The 21,164-nt window shown below is 37.5% G+C and overlaps 1 protein-coding gene across 5 annotated transcripts in view; it reads right to left on the bottom strand.

Annotated features, from left to right (window-relative positions):
- Window positions 1–269: 269 nt before the first annotated feature.
- ZNF800 (zinc finger protein 800) overlaps window positions 270–21,164 on the bottom strand; it is a 51,632-nt gene continuing 30,737 nt past the window's right edge. For all 5 annotated transcript variants that reach the window (XM_075208921.1, XM_075208922.1, XM_075208923.1 and 2 more), the window contains 3 exons: window positions 7,059–7,154; window positions 4,055–4,198; window positions 270–2,348 (listed from right to left, as the gene is read on the bottom strand). In XM_075208921.1, the coding sequence (XP_075065022.1) occupies window positions 673–2,348; window positions 4,055–4,198; window positions 7,059–7,154 (1,916 nt within the window). In that variant the 3' untranslated portion in view covers window positions 270–672. The remainder of the gene's footprint in view (window positions 2,349–4,054; window positions 4,199–7,058; window positions 7,155–21,164) is intronic.

The raw sequence follows: 21,164 nt of genomic DNA, 5'->3' as shown, positions 1-21,164 counted from the left end.
ATATATATATATATATATATATATATATATATATATATATATATATATATATATAGTCAATAAATACAAGTTAGTCTTGTTTAGGACTTACGTTTCACAGCTAATGTAAAATACACCAACAAAATTTGATTAAAGAATATTTGTTTCCACATACTTTGAGCAAGAAGTTTGATCTAGATTATTAAAATTCAAGTACTGCACAGGATCCTCTCAAGCAATAAAATCACGTTTCCTTCATATTCATAAAATATATATATATATATATATATATATATATATATATATATATATATAATCCAGGAAAATCTGGTATATAGACATAACTATTCCCAACATGTGCAAGAGGGCTTCCACTGTAATTGTAACTAATGCAAGTGTATGGTCCAGCATTTAAAATGGAGATTGTTCAAAAAGTCATTGGTGGCTATGAACATAAGTTGTTTACATAAAAGGGGGTCTTTAAACTGTGGCATTTACATTTTCACAACACATGACACATAACAAAATAAGGGGAAAAACAAACAAACCAAAAAAGCGGTCACCAAGAGAAAACATTAAGCCAGGTACTCCGTTGCTTGTTTGCACAAAGTTATTAAAAATGTTAAAATTTGCCAATCTAAAAATAAATTTACTGAAAAAATTTTCTACCACTTCATTATCGCATAGGTTCTTTCAAGACACCTGTGTTTTCGACCTAGTACTTCTTTTTTTCATCTGCAGGTCCACAGGGGAATTCGAGTTTGCTTTGTGGTTCTTTTTATGCTGGTCCAAATCTTTCTTTTTTGCAAATGCTTTACCACACATATTACACTTAATCAGTGAGAAGTTTTTGGTCACCTTAACTTCAATGCCAGCATCGCCTCCATCACACTTTTTGCTAGAAGATAAGGAAGTACCATCCGCTCTTGAACTAACTCTTTTAAGTTTATCTTTTTGGTGACCTCTTTTTGAAACCTTCTCCAGAATAGATTCAATCGGCTTTTTTATAGCTCTACTTTCCAAGCTTGCAGTTATTTTAATCAGAGCACGTTGTGACTTTTTATGTACAACAGTTATGTGCCTGATTACATCACGTTTTCGTCGAGTCTCATATGAGCAAAGAGGACATCTGTAAAACTTCACAAAGATACAGTTTCCATCTGTATGTAGCTCAATATGTTTTGCTAGATTCTGCTTAGATGTGAACTGTCTCTTGCAGAGTTTACAGTAAAGTTGTTTGAAGTCAAAGCCAGCTGACAATTTAGGCTTCCTACACTTCTTTTTCTCACTAGTAGGCAGGGTACCGGTTTTAGGAGAATCCCCATCAGGTTTTACTTTACTCTTCAGTGTAGTTGTACTTTTCTTTTCATGTGTGTGGTTTGTCCCCTTTGATTCACTCTGGGGAGAGCATGTACCAGAATTTGATGAAGAGTCTGCAGCATTTAGGTCTTCAGATTTTATTTTACTGTTTGAGGTACTGACGTGGTTATGTCCTTTATCAGATTTCACACGAGTTCCGGATAGAGTTGTCTTGTGCACTATTTGTACATGCTTTTTGAGTAGGAAGAAGGAGGTGTAACGTCTTTTACAAAATGGGCAGTTACAAGAAGCAAGACTGAAATCAGACTTTGAAGTTGATTTTTGAGTACGCGGAATAGTTTTAAGTGCTTTTTTAGGCGTTACAATTTCAGGACTCACATTTTTACTAGATTTTGCATTATTTTCTGGAGTGACAGAGTCTCTTCTCATCCCTCTATGGACTTCATCAATATGTCTCCTTGTATTTGCTTTTGTAGCAAATGATTTGCTGCATATGTGACAACTTGTGCCTGATGTTTCATGTATTACACTAGTATGTCCTTTTGAAGACGACAAGGGTGTATCTCGCTGGACCTCAATGAATTTCTTTATATCTTCCAACTTTTTCTTGTGTACTTTTTTAATGTGTCGGCGTATGCTCCTTCTACAATTAAAATCTTTTTTGCAAACTCGACATGAAAATGGATTGCTGTTCCTAGCTCTCTTAATAGACCTTGCTACAAGATTGGACATATGTGGCTGTTCAACACTTGGAACAGTAGTAGTTGCTTCATTCTCAACATTCTCAGGAGACTGTTCTACAGTTTCTGTAGTCAAAGAGAACTCAGGAGCAGAAACAGATTCCTGCTTTTGAATTTCAACTGTGTCAGATGTGCTGTTTATATCAAGGTTTACCTCACTAACAGGCTTAACAATCTGAAAAACTGCATTCTGGTTTGTTTGGATAGATTCTAATTGTATGACTAATTCTGGTTTATTTGCTCTTGGGTATATTCCTTCCAGTAGATCTTTTACGGCTTGGCTTGGCTTATTATTTTCATTGGGGGGATCTGTATTAAAAAAAAACAACAAAAAAAACAACAAAACATATACAAATCATAAATTATATAGATATTATGTAAAATCAATACACTTAGGGCCTGATTTGCTACTGATCTTATTTGTAATTTTTTGCAGATAATACGAAAATAATCTCTGCGCATGCCCAGAAAAGGGAGATAAGGAGGAAAATCTGTTGCGTAACCTAAGAATTTCTTAAGTTTGGATGAAAATCCTTCTAAACTGCACTTAAGAAGTTCTCCGAACACTTAAGAAAAAAGAGTTGGGAAAGGGAGGGGAATGGGCAGAGATCGTACTGACTTAAGAAGAGTAGGCGTTTACCTCCGGATCCGTCGGCTAGATAAGAAGAAATACTTTCAGTTTTTCTTATCATGCTAAAAGTTAAGGAAGCTCAGGGTCATGTTTAAGTCCAAAAAAAGCTAAAGCAGCAACACTGAATAACACTAAACTGTTCAAAAAGCATTGTTCGTTTAAAACATTCACAATTAAATATGCACAACATACATCTCAATACCCTTCACTCAGATTTTTTTTTTTACATTAATGTCAAACATTAAACAATGTGCTTGAAAAAAAACACAAAACATGGTGGATGCACAGTTGTAATAAAGTTCAATGTGAAGTGGTTGATGTGTAATATCTCAGTTAGTCTATACCTTGTTTGATATTTTTTAAAAAAAGGCTAATAATACGCTAGTATGAATAAAAGGCATTACAGTTTAATGTGTTAAAACTATATAGATAAAATGTGTGAACATAAAGCATGCGTAATCTTCCATAAGGGACACATAGGAAACCCACACTAACATGGGAAGAATATTTAAACTCCACAGAGATAAGGCCGTCTCCGAGGATTCAAACTCATGATCCCACTGTTGAAAGGTGGATTGTCTTACCACTAAGCAAGTGGAAACAATACGTGCATGATATAGACTGGAACTAAAAGCTGAATAATACACCATTACAAGTTAAGTGCCACTGGCAAGCTAAAGATTTATTGTGAAAAAATAACAATTGCACACAGCAGCAGCGCCAAATAAGCCACTACACTAAACTGTTGTAAAAAGAATGTTTGCTTAAAAAAAACATAAAATAAAAAGATATGCACAACATGCACTTCTCTCATGACAATTTTTTTTTCTTTTTTCATTTTTATTAATGTCAATAATTATACAAAGAAATATTTTAGCCCCAAATCCTTGGTAGATGCACAGTTTTAATAATTTGCTATGTAAATTCAATGATGTATAATAGAAAAATAATTGGACTTTAATTTGTCATTTTTGCCTTCTGCCTTTTATTTGGTACTTAGAAAATATCCACAGATAAAAGCAAAACACCTATTTGTTTGGATTCACTTTATTTGGAACAGCTACTTGTCTGTGTTGTAGCTCCACACAAATCTCAACATACAATATAGGCATATTCCACAAAATGGGTTAGGAATCGAACTCATGACCCCACTGATGAAAGGTGGATTGTCTAACCACTAAGGCAACGTGCAGATTGAGCATCACATACATTATAAAGAGGTTGGCAACAGATAATCTGTGGACAGTGTTAACTCTGAATATATAAAGCCGCTTACTTTAATGTTGCCAAATAAGCTTCTTTTTATGCAGAACATTATAACTTCCCTCTATTCGTATTAGAATATCTTTCCCCCATTCTCAACAAATCACATATCTAAGCTTACCTTCATCCACACTAAACTTTGAGACACAGTAATACTGCTTGTGTGTGATTAGGTTGGGTAGTCCTCTGAAAAGGCTGCGGCATGATTTACATTCAAATATAGTGTCCACCTCCCTTAACAACATCAGCCGAAGCTGTTTAGTGCCTAGACAGGAAAAAAATAAAAAAAGGTTTAGAACATTATGCATAGACAAACAAAGCTGCACTACCTCCTATATGAGATTTTTGGGTCTAAAGACAGTGACAATGACACTTCAATATGGTGTACCTTCTAATTTAAGTGTCTGGTCATGGCAGTGGAAGGCATATATGTTCCAGTAAACCTGGCTCATCTCCTAAGCCAAGTTGTGCAGAATCGATGACATTCGTTCAAATGGCACCAAACAATAGGACCTAGATGTACTCTGAGTGGAGATGGGACTGTAGCTGCTACAACATGCAGAGGGAGTAATATTAGTTATAATAAAAAGGTGGGTTTTGAGGAAGCACTTGAAATATTAAGCGTGAGTCTGGTCACATGGAGTAGGGAGCAGAATGGGAGTCTTGGAGGAAGGATTAAGAGGTGGTTATCAGAGGAGTGACTCAGGTAGAAGTAAATCAAAGAGGGCGAGAGAGGTTTCTATTTCACAACGTCAGAAATGTATGAAAGGGAGGAGTTGCTGAGAGCTTTGAAGGTGGGATGAGTAACTTGAATTGAGTTCTGAGATGTAATTGGGATACAGTGTAGGGATTTCCACAGTAATGTAATGGATGTTGAGCGGCAAGAGATCAGTTTCTGAGGCATTTAGGACAGATTGTGCCCCTATCCCGAATTGCTGAATCAACTTTAGGAGATGGTCCTGGCGCTTGTTGGACGTTCTTGGGCGTCCTGAAGCCTTCTTCACAACTAATGAACCTCTCTCCTTGAAGTTCTTGATGATTCCATAAGTGGTTGATTTAGGTGCAATCTTACTAGCAGCAATATTTTGGCCTGTGAAGCCCTTTTTGTGCAAAGCAATGATGACTGCACATGTTTCCTTGCAGATAACCATATTTAACAGAGGAACAATGATTTCAAGCACCTCCATCCTTTTAAAGCTTCCAGTCTGTTATTCTAACTCAATCAGCATGACAGAGTGATCTCCAGCCATGTCCTCATCAACACTCTCACTTGTGTTAACGAGAGAATCACTGACCTGATGTATGCTGGTCCTTTTGTGGCAGGGCTGAAATGCAGTGTAAATATTGTTTTGGGGATAAAGTTCATTGTCATGACAAAGAGGGACTTTGAAATTAATTGCAATTCATCTGATCACTCTTCGTGATATTCTGGAGTATATGCAAAATTGCCATCATAAAAACTGAGGCAGCAGACTTAGTGAAAAATAATATTTGTGTCATTCTCAAGACTTTTGGCGATGACTGTAGGGATTTTGAAGAGGTTTTTTTTATTTTATTTTTTATACACCATTAGGTACCTCTCCACCATGCTATGGCAGCCATGGACATGCTTGTGTTTTTAGTTCTACTAGAGTCATCATGCCCAAGCAAACAAATGATGTCCGGGCTTGCTGGGATTTCTAGTTCCACAAAATTCCCTCACCAGTTTCACAATAGACACTTTAGCTAGGTATATAGTACAGAATATTTCTCCCGATGCAACGTCTTTATTTTACCAGCGACAGAAAAAACAAAAGTCCCAATCAGCATGCCGATTCATGTGTACACGCTATACATGTTTTACACGATTTACCGTACTCTTCTTATGTCATAACCATAGGCTGAAAAGATTGGCACTCTGCACACTTCATAGAGATCTATGGACACTACAGGTCATGAGTGCATACACACTGCAGAATTGGAACAACACTGTTCTATCGTTAAACAACATTTTTAATCTGGTTTAAAAATCAAATGAAACGATACAATGAGCTTTGGAACGATAATCATTCATCACTACAGCGTACACACTAATGTGACATTAGGCCAAACAGTCGTTTATCATTTGTTGGCCCAATAATAGTCTGAAAACACTATAGTGTGTACCCAGCCTTACTTGGGCACTCACCACCACGGAGGGTGTTTTTCCACCCTGTGCTGACAAGGTTGGTTTCACATTATGACAGGGAGACCCCATGCTTATCTCTCAGACGCCCCTCCCCCAAAACTTTAGCGGTAACCGGCCCAGGATATAGGCTGGTTACTTATTTTAATGGCGGAGAGGCAAAAACTACTGTATTAACGTAGTCAAAGGCAGGAGTGAGACCACCAATCACGTCTAATGTGGATTCAAAATGGCTTTATAGAAATAAACAGAAAAATATTGCAATTCAAATCTGAAGTGATTTTTACAATAAAGCATTCTTTTAATATATTATTTTATAGGGGAAAAATAAATAAAAAGGTGAAAAGAAAAAAAGAAAAAAAACAGATGACAGATGCTTACAGATGATATTAAAAAATAAATAAATCCCCAAACAACTCATGTTCTTTCAAAGTAATGAGTTACAGTAAAGAAAATGTATATTATCAGCTATTCGGTCATCTCTGCACGCCCAGAGCAGAATCTTAGTAAGGGAATTGCTGGATTAGTACTCATTAATATAATTAAATTACTCATCTAGTCCTGACAGCTACCCCTCTAGCTCATTCTGTTCTCAAGCATAGGTACCAACTCCATTCAACGCCATAGACCTTTGTACTGTAGTTTACAGTGCTGATGCTCATTAAACACAGTACCAGCAAACCAAGCTCCAGAGCCAATTTGGGAACCATTTTCACTCATCTACAAGGATGTGACAAAAAACTGTAACAGAATTATTGAAATAAACATTGCGATTTTTGTGCAATTTTTTTCCCGAAAAAACAAATTCCCCTTATTTTGTTTCACTTGGCATAAATGAAAACAAAAAACAAAACAAAAAAGAGCAACAACAAGCTCATATTACCTGCTCTTATGTTACATTCACACAAGGCAACCAGAGAAATACATCTTAAAAAAAAATAAAAAAATGAATATAACATACCCGATCTAAAACATTCAATAATTTGTAGTATGCCAGATTTTGAAGTGGGAACAGGTTGCTGCAACAAAGGTGGATCTCCAGGCTCCACTGTTCTCTCTGTAACAATACAGATTAAAGTTACACCCAAAATATTAATTGACAAAGAACTAGCCTTTAAAAGTGGATTGCTAATGTACAGTACTTGCAAGCTCAAAATTTCTGCCAGTTTTTTTGCTTCTATTGATGCATATTAGACTGCACTACTTCCATTATGTCAAGTAAATACTAAGCTTGTAGCATAACAGGGCAATGCAACATGTGTTGCAGACTGAGCCATATATGTCCATTGTCACTTGAAAAACTCGAGTAGTCACAATAACCTGACATTAGCACAGATAAATTTATGCTTATGTTTATACACCGATTAGCCACAACAATAAAGGCAGTGGAAAGTTAAGTAAATAACATTGATTGTCTTGTTACAATGGCACCTGTCAAGGTTTGGGATATATATTAGGCAGCAAGTGAACAGTCAGTTCTTGAAGTTGATGCGTTTGAAGCAGGAAAAATGGACAAGCATAGGATCTGAGCAACTTTGACAAGGGCCAAGTTGTGATGGCTAGATGACTGGGTCAGAGCATCTCCAAAATGGCATGTGGGGTCTTTCCGCTTTGCAGTGGTTAGTACCTACCAAAACTGGTCCAAGGGAGGACATCCAGTGAACCGGCAAAAGGGTCATGGGGGCTCAAGCCTCATTGATGTGTGTTTGGAGCGAAGGCTTGCCCATTTGGTCCAATCTCACAGAAGAGCTACTGTAGCTCAAATTTCTGAAAAAGTTAAGGTTGGCTATAATAGAAAGGTGTCAGAACACAGGATGCATTGCAGCTTGCTGTGTGTGGGGTTGTGTAGCCGCAGACTGGTCAGAGAGCCCATGCTGAACCCTGTCCACCACCAAAAGCACTTACAATGGGCACATGAGCGCCACAGTTGGACCATGGAAGATGGCATGGTCTGATGAATCAGGTTTTCTTTCACATCATGTGAACGGTCAGATGCGTGTGTCATTTACCTGGGGAAAAGATGGCACCAGAATGCACTATGGGACGAAGGCAAATCGGCAGAGGCAGTGTGATGTTCTGGGCAATGTTCTGCTGGGAAACCATGGCTTCTGGCATTCATGTGGATGTTGCTTTAAACAAGTACCACCTACCTAGGCATTGCTGCAGATCAAGTACAACCCTTCAAGCAACGGAATTGCCTAATGGCAGTTGCCTCTTTCAGCAGGATAATGCGCCCTGCCACACTGCAAAAATTGTTAAGAAATGGTTTGAGGAACATGACAAAGAGTTCAAGGTGTTGACCTACAAATTCCCTTCTCACTCCGATCGAGCATCTGTGGGATGTGCTGGAAAAACACGTTTGAGCCATGGAGGCCCCACCTCGCAACTCCACCTCGGATTTAAAGGATCTGCTGTCAACATCTTGGTGCCAGATAACACATGAAAAAAAATCATGACCATTCGACAAGATATTTCCTCATGCCAAATTCCACCCACCTTGACCAATGCTCCCCAGTCCACCCTTAATTAATTCTGTCCAGTAACTGAAGATGAAGTATCTACACTCATCTCATCCTACAACCTGTTCCCTAGATTGTGTTTCATCCCAACTTCTCCACTACCTCTCCTCCACTGCTTGTCCATCTCTAACTCACCTCTTCGACCTGTCTCTCTCCACTGGCACATTTCTGTCCTCCTTTAAACATGCACTCATCTCACAAATTCTAAAGAAACCATCTCTCAATTCAGCCTCTCTATCTAACTACCAGTCCATATCTCTCCTCCTCTTTGCCTCCAAACTACTTGTACAAGTGCCTGACTCGCTTTCTCTCCTCTCACTCCATTCTCCTCTCTGCAATCTTGCATCCTTCTCTAACATTCCATACAATTATCTACTTGCTGCAAAGTCTAAGGGTCATTTCTCCATACTCATTCTCCTGGACCTCTCTAATGCTTTTGATACTGTTGATCACACTCTTCCCCTACACACTCATCACTCTATTGGCCTTCTTTCCTGGTTCACTTACTACCTATCAACCCGCTCCTTTAGGGTTTCTACCTCTGGCACATCCTCCCCTTCACTCCCACAATCTGTTGGGGGTCCCACAAGGCTCTGTTCTTGGTCCTTTACTTCATTCTAGGCCTCTTCTCTTAGAGCACTAATTTTGCTCATTGGTCTTCAGTACCACCTCTACGCCAATGACACCCAAATCTGTAACTCTTCCCCTGAACTCTCCCCTTCTGTACTATCTCAAGTAACCAACGGTCTTTCAGCTATCTCCACATGGATGTCCCAATGCTACCTAAAGCTTAACATATCCAAAACAGAACTTATCTTCCCTTCTACCAGAATCACCAGCTCCTCTCAAATCTCCCTCACTGTTAACACCACAACTCCCTCAAGCCCGCTGGCTCGGTGTCACACTTGATTCCGTCATGTGCTTTATTCCTCACATTCAGACTCTCTCCCAGCCCTGTCGATTCCGAAACGATTAAAAACATTGCCAGAATACACCCATTTCTTACTCAACATGCTACCAAAACTTTTATCTTCTCTCCAGTCTTGACTATTGCAACCTCCTGTTATCTGGCAATCCTGACACTCATGTATCCACACCCTTCAATTCATCCTAAATGCTAGCCTTACCTTACCTTATACCTGATGACACTACTCACACTAACTAATACACTCTCACAGCTATACCAGTCTCTCCAATCTTAGCCACACTCGCTTCTTTTGTTTCAGTTGTGTAATGAGCAGGGTCTCCCATTTCCTTTGTTTTCATTTCTGCATGTATTTAGTCTGCCTTTTATGGCCTTGTTTTATATATGTCCTGGTTTCCTTACTGTACGGCGCTGCTGAGCACTATGGCACCTTACAAATCTACGATAATAAATAATACTACAGGACAACTTCAGAGGTATTGTCGAATCCATGCCTCGACGGGTCAGAGCTGTTTTGGCAGTACAAGGGGGATCTACACAATATTAGGCAAGTGGTTTTAATGTTGTGGCTGCTTGGTATATTTCGGTAGCGTCAAACCTTATACCTTTTAAGCTTGTACAGTACTATAAACCGACCTACAGAGTAGTCCTCTGCTGCTTTGATAACAGGTTTGTAACCTGAATAAGTACCATGTCAAATCAATAACCAAAACTTTTCCACAAATTACTAAAATTGAACATGAAATGATTAAAATGTAAAAAACGTATTCATACCCCATGTAATTGAAAGCTCAAATTTACAGAGATGGAATACATAGTCTCAAGCATGACAATATTTGTTCATTAACCACACTCATTTAATAAATGAATGAATCATCAGTTGTCAATTCATTTACAAAAATAAAATACTCCTTTTCTCTTTGCCAGGTTCTACAGAAAGGAAGAGAGAATTAAAAAATAGCTTTAAAAAGCTCTCCAAAAGGCAGAAATGGGACAATAGAGAGGCACATATGTGGGGATGGATACACGACCACTGCAAAGGCATTGGACATTCAAAAACTTAAAAAGACCATTCAATAAGCAAATGCAAGGACGACTGACATTGAATGAGCTACAGAAGTCAGATGCAATGATGGAAGATCAAAAACATTGGCAAATCCATCTCCAAAGTATTCCACAAAAGAACATTTATGTGTGGGTTGTAAGGAATCAGCCCTGACTGAAAAATACCAACATCTTGCATGTTAAAAACATGCAAAAAAACTAAAACATACTGCAGAGGTGTGTAAGAAAGCTTTGTGGTCAGACATGCTAAATGAAAATTTATACCTAAACGCTAAAAGATAAATGGCACAAATCGAGCACTGCACACCAGCCAAGAAACACTATCCCCACTGTGAAGCATTGTAAGGGAGTAACGGGAGAGACTGTCAACCATGTCTATTGGAAGATGAACAGTGTGTGATACAGATGTCCGAGAGCCCTATGGTGGTGGCAGTGTTCAAAGTTAATAAATATATCCAACAAGACTCTTGGCTGGTGGTTCAGATAAATACTGACCAAGGAGGATGAATCCGTAATAATATTTCAATTTGTTTTGTTTCTATTACTGTATGGTTTACTAAACTCTTTCATACTCAATAAAATATGCAAAATGGTACTGTACAAATATACTGCAGAATACAGCAAAAGTGCAATTCAATATTTCCACCAATATTTGCAGAAAAGTCATTTTTTCCAGCTGTTGTGTAATCTTCTCACCTCTAGACTGCTCAAACCCCTTGTTAGAGAAACTCTCAGCAACCATTTAATAAGGGGTCTTCTCTCTGCTTTTAATGCCACTGGATAACTCCAAAGACCCGCATAAGTTAAAATAGGAATACCACTTGGAGAGTCCCTGGGCCCAGAAGTTTGAAAGGACATTTGGGAGAGATTCCTCATCCTTCACAAAGGTATGCATAAAAGGACATGCCTACTTTATGGGCAGCCTCCAGCCTTCTCAGATAACACAGGTCTACAAAAAAATTTTTTTGGACAGCTGTTTTGGTTTAGTTGACTGATTCTTACGTTTTTTTAGTGCGCTGAATCCAAAAATGACAGCCGTTTTGTCCTGGGACGTCAGGTTTTCGAACAAACGGGTGGTCATCGTTTAAAAATCTCTTAACGCAAATATTTTATTTACATGAAAAATATTAACTCATTTGCACAGGTGACGACAAAATTAACACCACACTCAAGTAGATTGCTTGTGAAATCGTCTTTTTTTAAACTCTAAACTTCTTTTTGAGCTTTTCCTCTTGTAGGTGGCTTCTGGAAGATCCCTTTACAACATCCAGCAGTTGTCAGCCATCATCGTAACACTCCATTTCCCTTGATACCTTCTTTCCATTTCTTTTATATCTTGATGGAAACGTTCTCCCTGCTCTTCACTCACTGCTCCCAAATTTTCAGGAAAATAGTCAAGGTCTGAGTTGAGAAAATGGACTTTTAAGCTCATGGAGCAACCAAGCTTGTGGAACGCTTTCAACATTGTTACCACCATTTCCTTGTAATTTGGTTCCTTTTGGTTTCCCAAAAAGTTTTTTATGACCACAGTAAAGGCAACCCACGCTTCTTTTTGAGTTGGAGTCATTGAACTGATGAAGTCTTTGTCGGATATGTGTTTTCTAATATCCGGGCCAACAAAAACCCCCTCTTTCAGTTTTGCCTCCTTTAAGCCTGGAAACTTGGATCCCAAGTACTTGAAGCATTCGCTATCTTTGGGAAGTGCCTTAACAAATTGCTTCATTAATCCTAATTTTATATGGAGTGGTGGTAATAAAACCTTCTCAGGGAGTACCAATGTATCTCTGAGAACATTCTTTTCACCAACAACTAGACTTCTTGGTGGCCAATTTTTTTGCTTCCAGTGATTTTGTCGGTCTCTACTGTCCCATAAACATAGAAAACAAGGGTATTTGGTGTACCCAGCCTGTTGTCCCAGCAGCATACACAATACTTTTAAATCCCCACATACCAACCAGTTTTGGTTTTGATAACCCCCTTTCTTGAGTACCAACTCCAAGTTCTCATAAGTCTCCTTCAAGTACACCGAATGAGCCATAGGAATGGACGCATAACGGCCACCATTGTGAAGTAAAACTGCTTTTAAGCTTCTTTTGGAAGAGTCAATGAACTTTCTTAACAAAATCCGGAATATTCAACTGCTGCTTTTTCACCATGAACTCTCCACATATGAAACAGAAACTGTCAGGCGAATTTACACACTTTCTGGGAGGCATTGCACTAATTTTGAACCACACAGACAATAGCAGGATGACGACTGAAACGAAATACAAGATTGTCGAGAAATCAGAGAACAAGTTAATGCATGAAAGAACAAGTCCGGGCAGGCCCTAGCAAGCACACGCAACAATGCAGTGATCACCATCAGGACCAATAAACATGTATTTTCATGTTTTTGGGAGCACTGGCAGTGAAAATAAATTTGTTTTTCCATGTTCAGTTTTTTTCCCTCAAGTATGATGAATTTGAAATTTAGCGATTTCCAGCTACCTGTTTGACCAAGGCACATTTCGATTGTGAAAAAACCTGATGCCCCAGGTAAAAACGGTGGTCATTTTCGAATTCAGCGCACCAAAAAACATAAGAATCAGATAAAATTATGAAAACAGCTTTTTGGACACAGGTCTGCAACCAAAATCCATAGTCTCGTTCCATAATGTTGGGTATTTACGGCCTTATATTATAACCACTCCCTCCCTAATACGCTTGGCACAGCTCTATGTCCTGCCAGTTGTTCTATTAGTCATCTCCCATAAATGGACCTCCCCGCAATCCATACACACACATATATATATATATATATATATATATATATATATATATATATATATATATATGACATATATTCACACACACACCATAGACAAAAAACCTTACAGTTTAACATCTTTGATTAAGGCTTGTTACACTTATACAGCACAAAATGGTGGAGCTGCTAATTCACAGATTTGTGTTTTCGCTGGAATACATTGATGTAGAAGCATCTGCTTAGATTGGTTATCAGTGAGCAATCTTTCCATTACATTCACTTAAAAGGCCTAAGCTGACTTTTAACAACAATTCAAGGATACATAAAGCCAACAAGACTTTAGTGGGAAGTAATTTATTATTAAACTGCACAATAGTGTAAACCGAACCCACAGAGAGCACAAGAACAAGCAGCAAGGGGGGTGTGTGTGTGCGTTAATTGTAATTAGAATACGTTCTCACATTAAAAATAACATAAAAGGTAGTATTTTAATATAATAATAATGTATATAAGATTAAATCCTCAATATGGGGTTCTGATAAGCCAAATCTCTGCACATTCACAAACCAGCCTCCAGTATTTAGATCCAAATTTGCATATACACTTAAATAAATTACCATCCATAAATCAGGACTGAGTGGTATGGCTGTAGGGACTATCTATTGTGCTATATAGCTGCTCAGACCTTCACTTGCATACACTGCATGTGTGTATTCTGTGAATTAGCAGCTCCACCATTCTGTGAGTAACACCAATCTCACTCCATGATAGTGCTGAATCTGCAGCTAACCGCAGGATGTGATGCCATACCATGTCTGTATTGCTCAAGGAACACGTCCATTAATGCTTCTGCCTTAATCAACGTAATTTCATTGCTTTTTGGAGTTTGAGTGGAAGCGTTTCAATAGTTTTCTTACATTTTAGGTAGTGTAACAAGCCTTAATCTGAAGTCTATGGAATTTCATAGCTTTTTGTAAAGTTAAAAATATTTATAATCAAATTCGGAAACCTGAACAGAAAAATTTGACAGCAGGTAAGAACCACTAGGCCCAACTAGTTTTCACAACTTTCCTTAATCACTAATAAACAAGCATGTTTAAACTGCTCTAATATATTAGTCTCTGCCACCCATGTTGTATGTCTTTTTGTGCATATCTTTCACTCACATACACACCAACCAGCTTTTCTGTCCCGCGCCACCCCATAAACCCCACCAGCTTTTCACTCACATGTCACCAACTGTCCACAAGCTTTTCTGTGACATACCAGCCCATATGCGCCATAGCTTTTCACTCGTGTGCCACGCCATATGACAACCAACATTTCTCTCATGTCACAACTGCCCACCAGGTTTTCTCACATGCTACCGCATATACCTCCAATATTTTCTCACATGCTGCCTCATGTTCACACCAGCTTTATCACATGCCACCCCATATGTCAAACAACATTTCTCATACATACCACCAAATATGCCCAATAGTTTTTCTGTCATGTGCTCTACCATATGCGCACCAGCTTTTGATTCACATGCTACCATGTATGTCCACAACCTTATCTAATGTACCACATTGTATGCCCATCTATGCCACTCTTTAGTGTAACTGTGTGTATATGGATCCCTGAACAGTGTCACTATGAATATAAACCCTTGTATAATGTTGCAGCATGTATATAGACCCCTGTTTGGTGTCCCTGTGTGTATACAAACCCCTCTATAGCTTCACTGTGTGTATACATATCTCTGTATAGTGTCACTGTGTGTACATAGATCCCTGTATGGTGTCACTGTGTGTACATGCACTCACTGTGATGAACAACTCCAGGCGCTGGAGAACATGCAGAACATGGCCGAGTTAGGGGCCGTAAGTTGATGTTCCAGAGCTTGGTGATTCTGCATAGCCACGCCCCTCTCCTCTGGTTGGCCTCGTTTGGTCCAGCCCCAATACATTGCACCACCATGAAACGCAATTTGTGAAGTTTCGCCACAATGTTGTTCATCTATACCTTCAAGATACTGACCTAATCTCAGACTAAAAACAGTTTGTTGAAATGCCTTTTTGCATTTTGATGAATAAATAGAAAGCATGCACTGACTTCTTAGAAGATTATTATTATAGAAACTGAACAGGAAACCACCTGTACTTGAAAAAGATTCACTGGTAATCATTTCCTGTTTAGAAAACTCAAAATGATCATGGAAACTGTTGCCCAAACAAAACAAAAAACTCGCAGCGTAAAAAATATAAAGCTATAAGACAGACACAATTGAATTGGATACAAAAAAGCAAGTTGAATTTAGTGTCTGGATATATAAAACAAACATGCTATAGGGGCATTTTCAGATTCTTCTCTGTATATTTTCTAAAGGACAAGCCACAGCCAAGAATTGGGGGTCGTGTTGGAAATGCAAGAGCAGAGACATCGCACATATTAAACTATGGAAAATGTGCCATACACCAATATTGTTGCGACTATATCGTGCCCTCATTTCACCACAACAACCATGCATACCGTGTAGTCCATTTTTATACAGCCCACAGTATCTTAGGTAACAGACTATTGTACACTACAAATGTTACCGCTGCATGGTTTCATCCAGTGAACAGAGAAGCACTGTAGAAAGACTTTGTGCATTGTTCGTTCATTTAAGTATAATATTCACACAGCATCCTTATTCTATTTATGACGCTGCTAAAACATTGCGCTCATATGTATAGGAAAGTATATGGTTTAGTCCATCAAAAATAGCAGGAAATACAGTGTGCAAAATTTTGCTCCTTCATATATAAGGAGCTGTGCAAATTGGGGTATAACGATGGCAAATAAATAAAATTATATATATATATATATATATATATATATATATATATATATATATATATATATATATATATATATATATATATATATATATACACACACATATACACACACACACACACACAATTTCAGTATACAAATAAGCTATCAAGTATTTGTGTGCATACATGAAAAACAGCCAGTATTTAACTTATGTGCAAAATAATAAACTAATTTGCACCCCTTGCATTTTTGTCCAGGAGAAAACTTACTCATTTTTTTTCCCTTACCTTTCTTAATGAATCAGGCCCTGAACTTTACAATCCTACCCCACTCTTTCCTTGAAAAACGTTCAAGATTTATCTAAATGTGAGGAGATCTCCTGTGCACAGCCTGCCTTAGGTCCTGGCAAAATTTTCAATGGGATTGAGGTCTGGACTCTCCAACATAAAATTGGAGGGGGGGGGGTTATTCCGATGTCTCCGTTTTCCTTGAGACTTCTTTCAAGTACAGTGACCCAGACCATACAGCAGAAACAATACTAGAGTGGCTGGAATATATAAAATAAGAAGTGCTCTGGAGCTTCCCAGCAAAAGCCAGACCTCATTCCCATTATAATCTGATCTGTGGAATGTTTGGAAAATTACTGTTCACCAATAGTTGCCCATTAAAATTGAGCAATATTTAATAATAGAGTTTGCAACTTCTGCATATTGTTCTTTGCAATATTGCTTAGTGTCTACCTGTGCAAAGCGGATAGAGACTTGCCAAAAAAAGACTCACAGATGTAATTCCATCTAAAGTTGCTTGTACAAAGTACTAAAAAAAAAAAATACTTCAGTAGTCAATTATTTGGTGGGCTTGCATGTTGGGGAGGGGGTACAGAGTTATATAGTTGCTTTTTTAAATTGTTGTTATTAGCGACATTTATATGGCATCAGCATTTAAAAATTGGGAACAAACAGCAATAAAACTTAGAGCGGTATAAACAAACAGACAAAACGGTAGGAGGGCCATACTTGCAAGCTTACAATTTACAGGAAATAGGAGACTGATCCATGAGGTTAAGTGTCGCATAGACAGATTTCAAGGGTAAAAAAAGGATAGTGGTCCAGTCACACAGCAAAGACAGACAGGAACGCAGGCCAACACAAATGGCGATGGATCCAGAGAGGATAGATACATTTTGGGATCATCCAGATAGACAGGATACTAAACTCCAAAGAAGCTTATTAGCTTTCCAAGAGATATGGTATAGATAGAGAGGAGAAAAGGACCTAGAACTGAACTTTGTGGTACTCCAACAGATAGGAGAAGCGAAGAGGAGGTAGACAGACATGAACATCGAAAAAGCAACTTGATAAGTAGGATGAGAATCAGGACAGGACAGTGTGCTGAAGACCTAGGGAATATAGCATTTGTATAAAAAGAGAATGGTTAACAGTGTCAAGTGTAGCAGAGAAACACAGGAGCATTAGAAGAGAATAATGGCCTTTAGAGTTAGCAGTGATCAAATCATTGACCACCTTAGTCAGTGCAGTCTCTGTGAAAGAAAAGCCTGGTTGAAGAGGTTCCAACAGCTTGTATGAGGACCAGAAACAAGTAAATAAACCTTAAGAAGCATGGAGGGGCAAGGGAGTCGAATACAGTCTGTAATCAGATGGTTTGGCTCAGAGTATTTTTTTAATGAGTGGTAAGATTTATTGAACAAATCAATTTTGATTCCATGGTATAAGGAAATAAATGCGACAGGATATCTTACTTTACAAAAATACTTCAATAGAAAAAGTTCATAAAACAATGTTCACATAGTTGATCCTTTATGTTGATTGAGAATCTTATTCATATGTACTTGAATATTTCCAACGTGTGACTAGACTCAACCCACCAAACTTGTATCCCAGAATGCCTTGCGTGTCCTTATAGTAATATATAAATAAAATATAAACAAAAGGAATAATCATGGTGTAATCCTGATACAGAGTCTATATATTCTATTCTCCTTGTGGGTTCAACATGCAACACCACCTTATCCAAAGTGAGAAATCAAAATGGAATCCCCCTTAGTGGTATGCACTTACAAAAGCTCAGATAATAAACGGCATGTAGTATACTTTTTTTTTTCTTTGTTCTTTAAATTATGCAGATCCTCTTACTTCTGAAGCATGAATGCCCATCTCCTGTCATTTTATATATGCGAGGAGAGAAAAAACTTGCTAATAGTGCATTACCTTTTTAGCAGAAAGTTTTTTTTATTACAACAAACAGCATACAAAAAATATAAAATCAGATGTAAAGACATATATTCATACAGAAAAAAGATTCCGCACATCCCGCTTAGAGTGGCCCCTTACTCCGCATAAGTTGGTACAAACGTCTGCATACTCACAGCAGAGAGCCAGCACTCCACTGACCCAGAACACAGAGGAGGAGATTCTCTCCCAGTGAGAGTAAATCCCTAGCTCCCACACATTGCAATCTTACGATCTTTGTCAAGGCTGTGGGGTTGTAACTTCCTATTCTATTTAACTCTATGTTCAGCAATCATTGTGCTCAATATATTCAAAGCACCAGAGTATGATTCCGCAATGCATCTCTGCTTACCTCACATAATCACACCCTACTCTCTATATAATGATCTTCCCTCCTTCGCAATATATTTAAACAAGCCTTTTAATGTTACTCATACAATAAAATACATAAATCCGCAATAACGTTACTCGTACAATAAAATACATAAATCAGTGTCTTAAAAGTTCTAACCCAGCCCAATACATCACAAGATTCCTCCTTATATAGTGTACAAACCACATCAACTAATGTCTGTTTTTTAGCCGCATTTAGATTGACTCTTTAATTGTATCACTGCACACAGGGGCTAATCAGAGCAGCACAGACACTTACTTCATTAGTTCATTATGGTATCTATGTAATGATTATCATATCCACACCCTAGCAATACTTCTTATCATTTCCATAATCTTAACCAACATATTTCATATAATCACAAAAGGATAAAGTTTATAACATTTCTTCCAATATATTATAAAGCTGAACAGTTTTATCTTTTGTATGGTGTGTACAACCCTTGTGCCACGATCTTTCACATCGCTGAATATTCTCTCCTAATCAGACTAATCTCGCAACTATGCCTTTATGTTCGTGGGTGTCTGACTATATAAAATAATTGATCATGAAAAGGGGATGGCTTCAGTAAAATATTTCCTTGACAAATCAGATATTAATGATAACCTCAAGGAATTCATTTTAAAGGGTATTGAATTTATCTTAAAAAATAATTTATTTTGGTACGCAGATGATTTTTATTTACAAAATCAAGGGACGGGCATGGGGACCAGATTCGCCCCAAGTTATGTGAATATGTTTATGGGGTGGTGGGAAGACACCCATGTATGGCACCATCCTGAAACTGGGGCGAGTCTGGTCTCATGGTTTATATATATTGATGATATTATTTTCATCTGGAAAGGTGACGATCTAGCCCGTAGTAAGTTTTGTGATACCCTTAGTTCCAAGACTTTAAATACTAAACTCACTTTTGAGGTGAGCAAAAAAGAAGTGCATTTACTGGATTTAAATTTATTTATATATTAAATTTATATATATATCAGTAATCAGATGTTTAACTAGTAATTTCAGCAAGCCCACTGACTATTTATTTTATCTCTATGGACAGTGATCATTATTACAGATGGTTATAGTATCCCGATTAGTCAATTCCAAAGGATTAAGTGGAATTGTGCAGAACCAATTATTTTTCAAAAATAATCTGCAAAGTTAAAGGAACAATTGTTACAAAGAGGTTATAAAGAGGAAAAATTAAATAAAGTCCTAGCTAAAGTTGACAATCTGAATAGTAATAGCCTCCTCATTCCAAATAGCGAAGAGAAAAAGAGAAGTTTTTAGTGATGAGATGGGAATTCCATTCATCATGCAGTATAATTCCCACTTTCAAGATATTGAAAGGATTATTAAACACCATTGGTCTATACTGAAAAAAGGTACGATATTACAAAAAGTGATTTCAGATAATCCTAGATTAATCTACTTTAAGGCATCAACCCTTAGAAATCAGTTGGTGAGGAGTCATCTTAGAAAACCCAAGTGGGAACAGAATAACACCAAACGGTTCTTTAGATGTGGGTCATGCATGGCATGTAGGAATACTCCTGGGAGTTAATAAAAGGGTTGATATTAAAACCACATCCACAGGTCAAATATACAACATAAAAAATTAATGACATGTGACACGGCTAATTGTGTGTATGTGATTCAATGTACATGCAATAAATATATAGGTAGAATGTTATGTAAGTTAAAAGAAAGATGAAATGAACATGTTAGGAATATAAAGAAGGGATATAAATCATACTCAGTATCTGCGCATTTCAAAAAGGTTCACAATTGTAACATTAAACATATTTTATTTTTTAATGGGTTACAGAAAGTTGAAGGAGATTGGAGGAAATTAGGTTCTAGTTAAGAGCAAGTACAAACTGAAATGAAACTTATACATCAATTGGACACCTTATCCCCCGAAAGGGTTAAATATTGACTTCGAAACCAAGTGATTTTTTATGTGAATTTCAGGTTATAGAATATATATATATATATATATATATATATATATATATATATATATATATATATATATATATATATATATATGTCATGGATGTTTTATTTTTAAACATGGTTAAGTATAGGGTTATGATTTTTAGGAGTGTATATGTAATAGTGGTATTTAAGGTATTTTTGTGTCTCCTGAATAAATTGTCCTATAGACACTTATACCTCACTTTGTATCAGTGAAGGATTGTTCCGTTGGTTTTATTAGGTATGGAACAGCAAATATTTTATTAGGTGTACACAACATTGATTTTGATTTTATTATATGCAGAATGGAATAGTAGGCATTTATTCATTGGGATCATGGACCCATGAATCTGTAGTACTTCATTCCAGTTGTTCCTAGTCAGACACCCA

The sequence above is a fragment of the Mixophyes fleayi genome, chromosome 4, assembly GCF_038048845.1.
Source record: "Mixophyes fleayi isolate aMixFle1 chromosome 4, aMixFle1.hap1, whole genome shotgun sequence".
Lineage (NCBI taxonomy): Eukaryota > Metazoa > Chordata > Amphibia > Anura > Limnodynastidae > Mixophyes > Mixophyes fleayi.
Note: the sequence above shows the minus strand (reverse complement) of the source record. Positions and strands in the feature narration are given on the sequence as shown.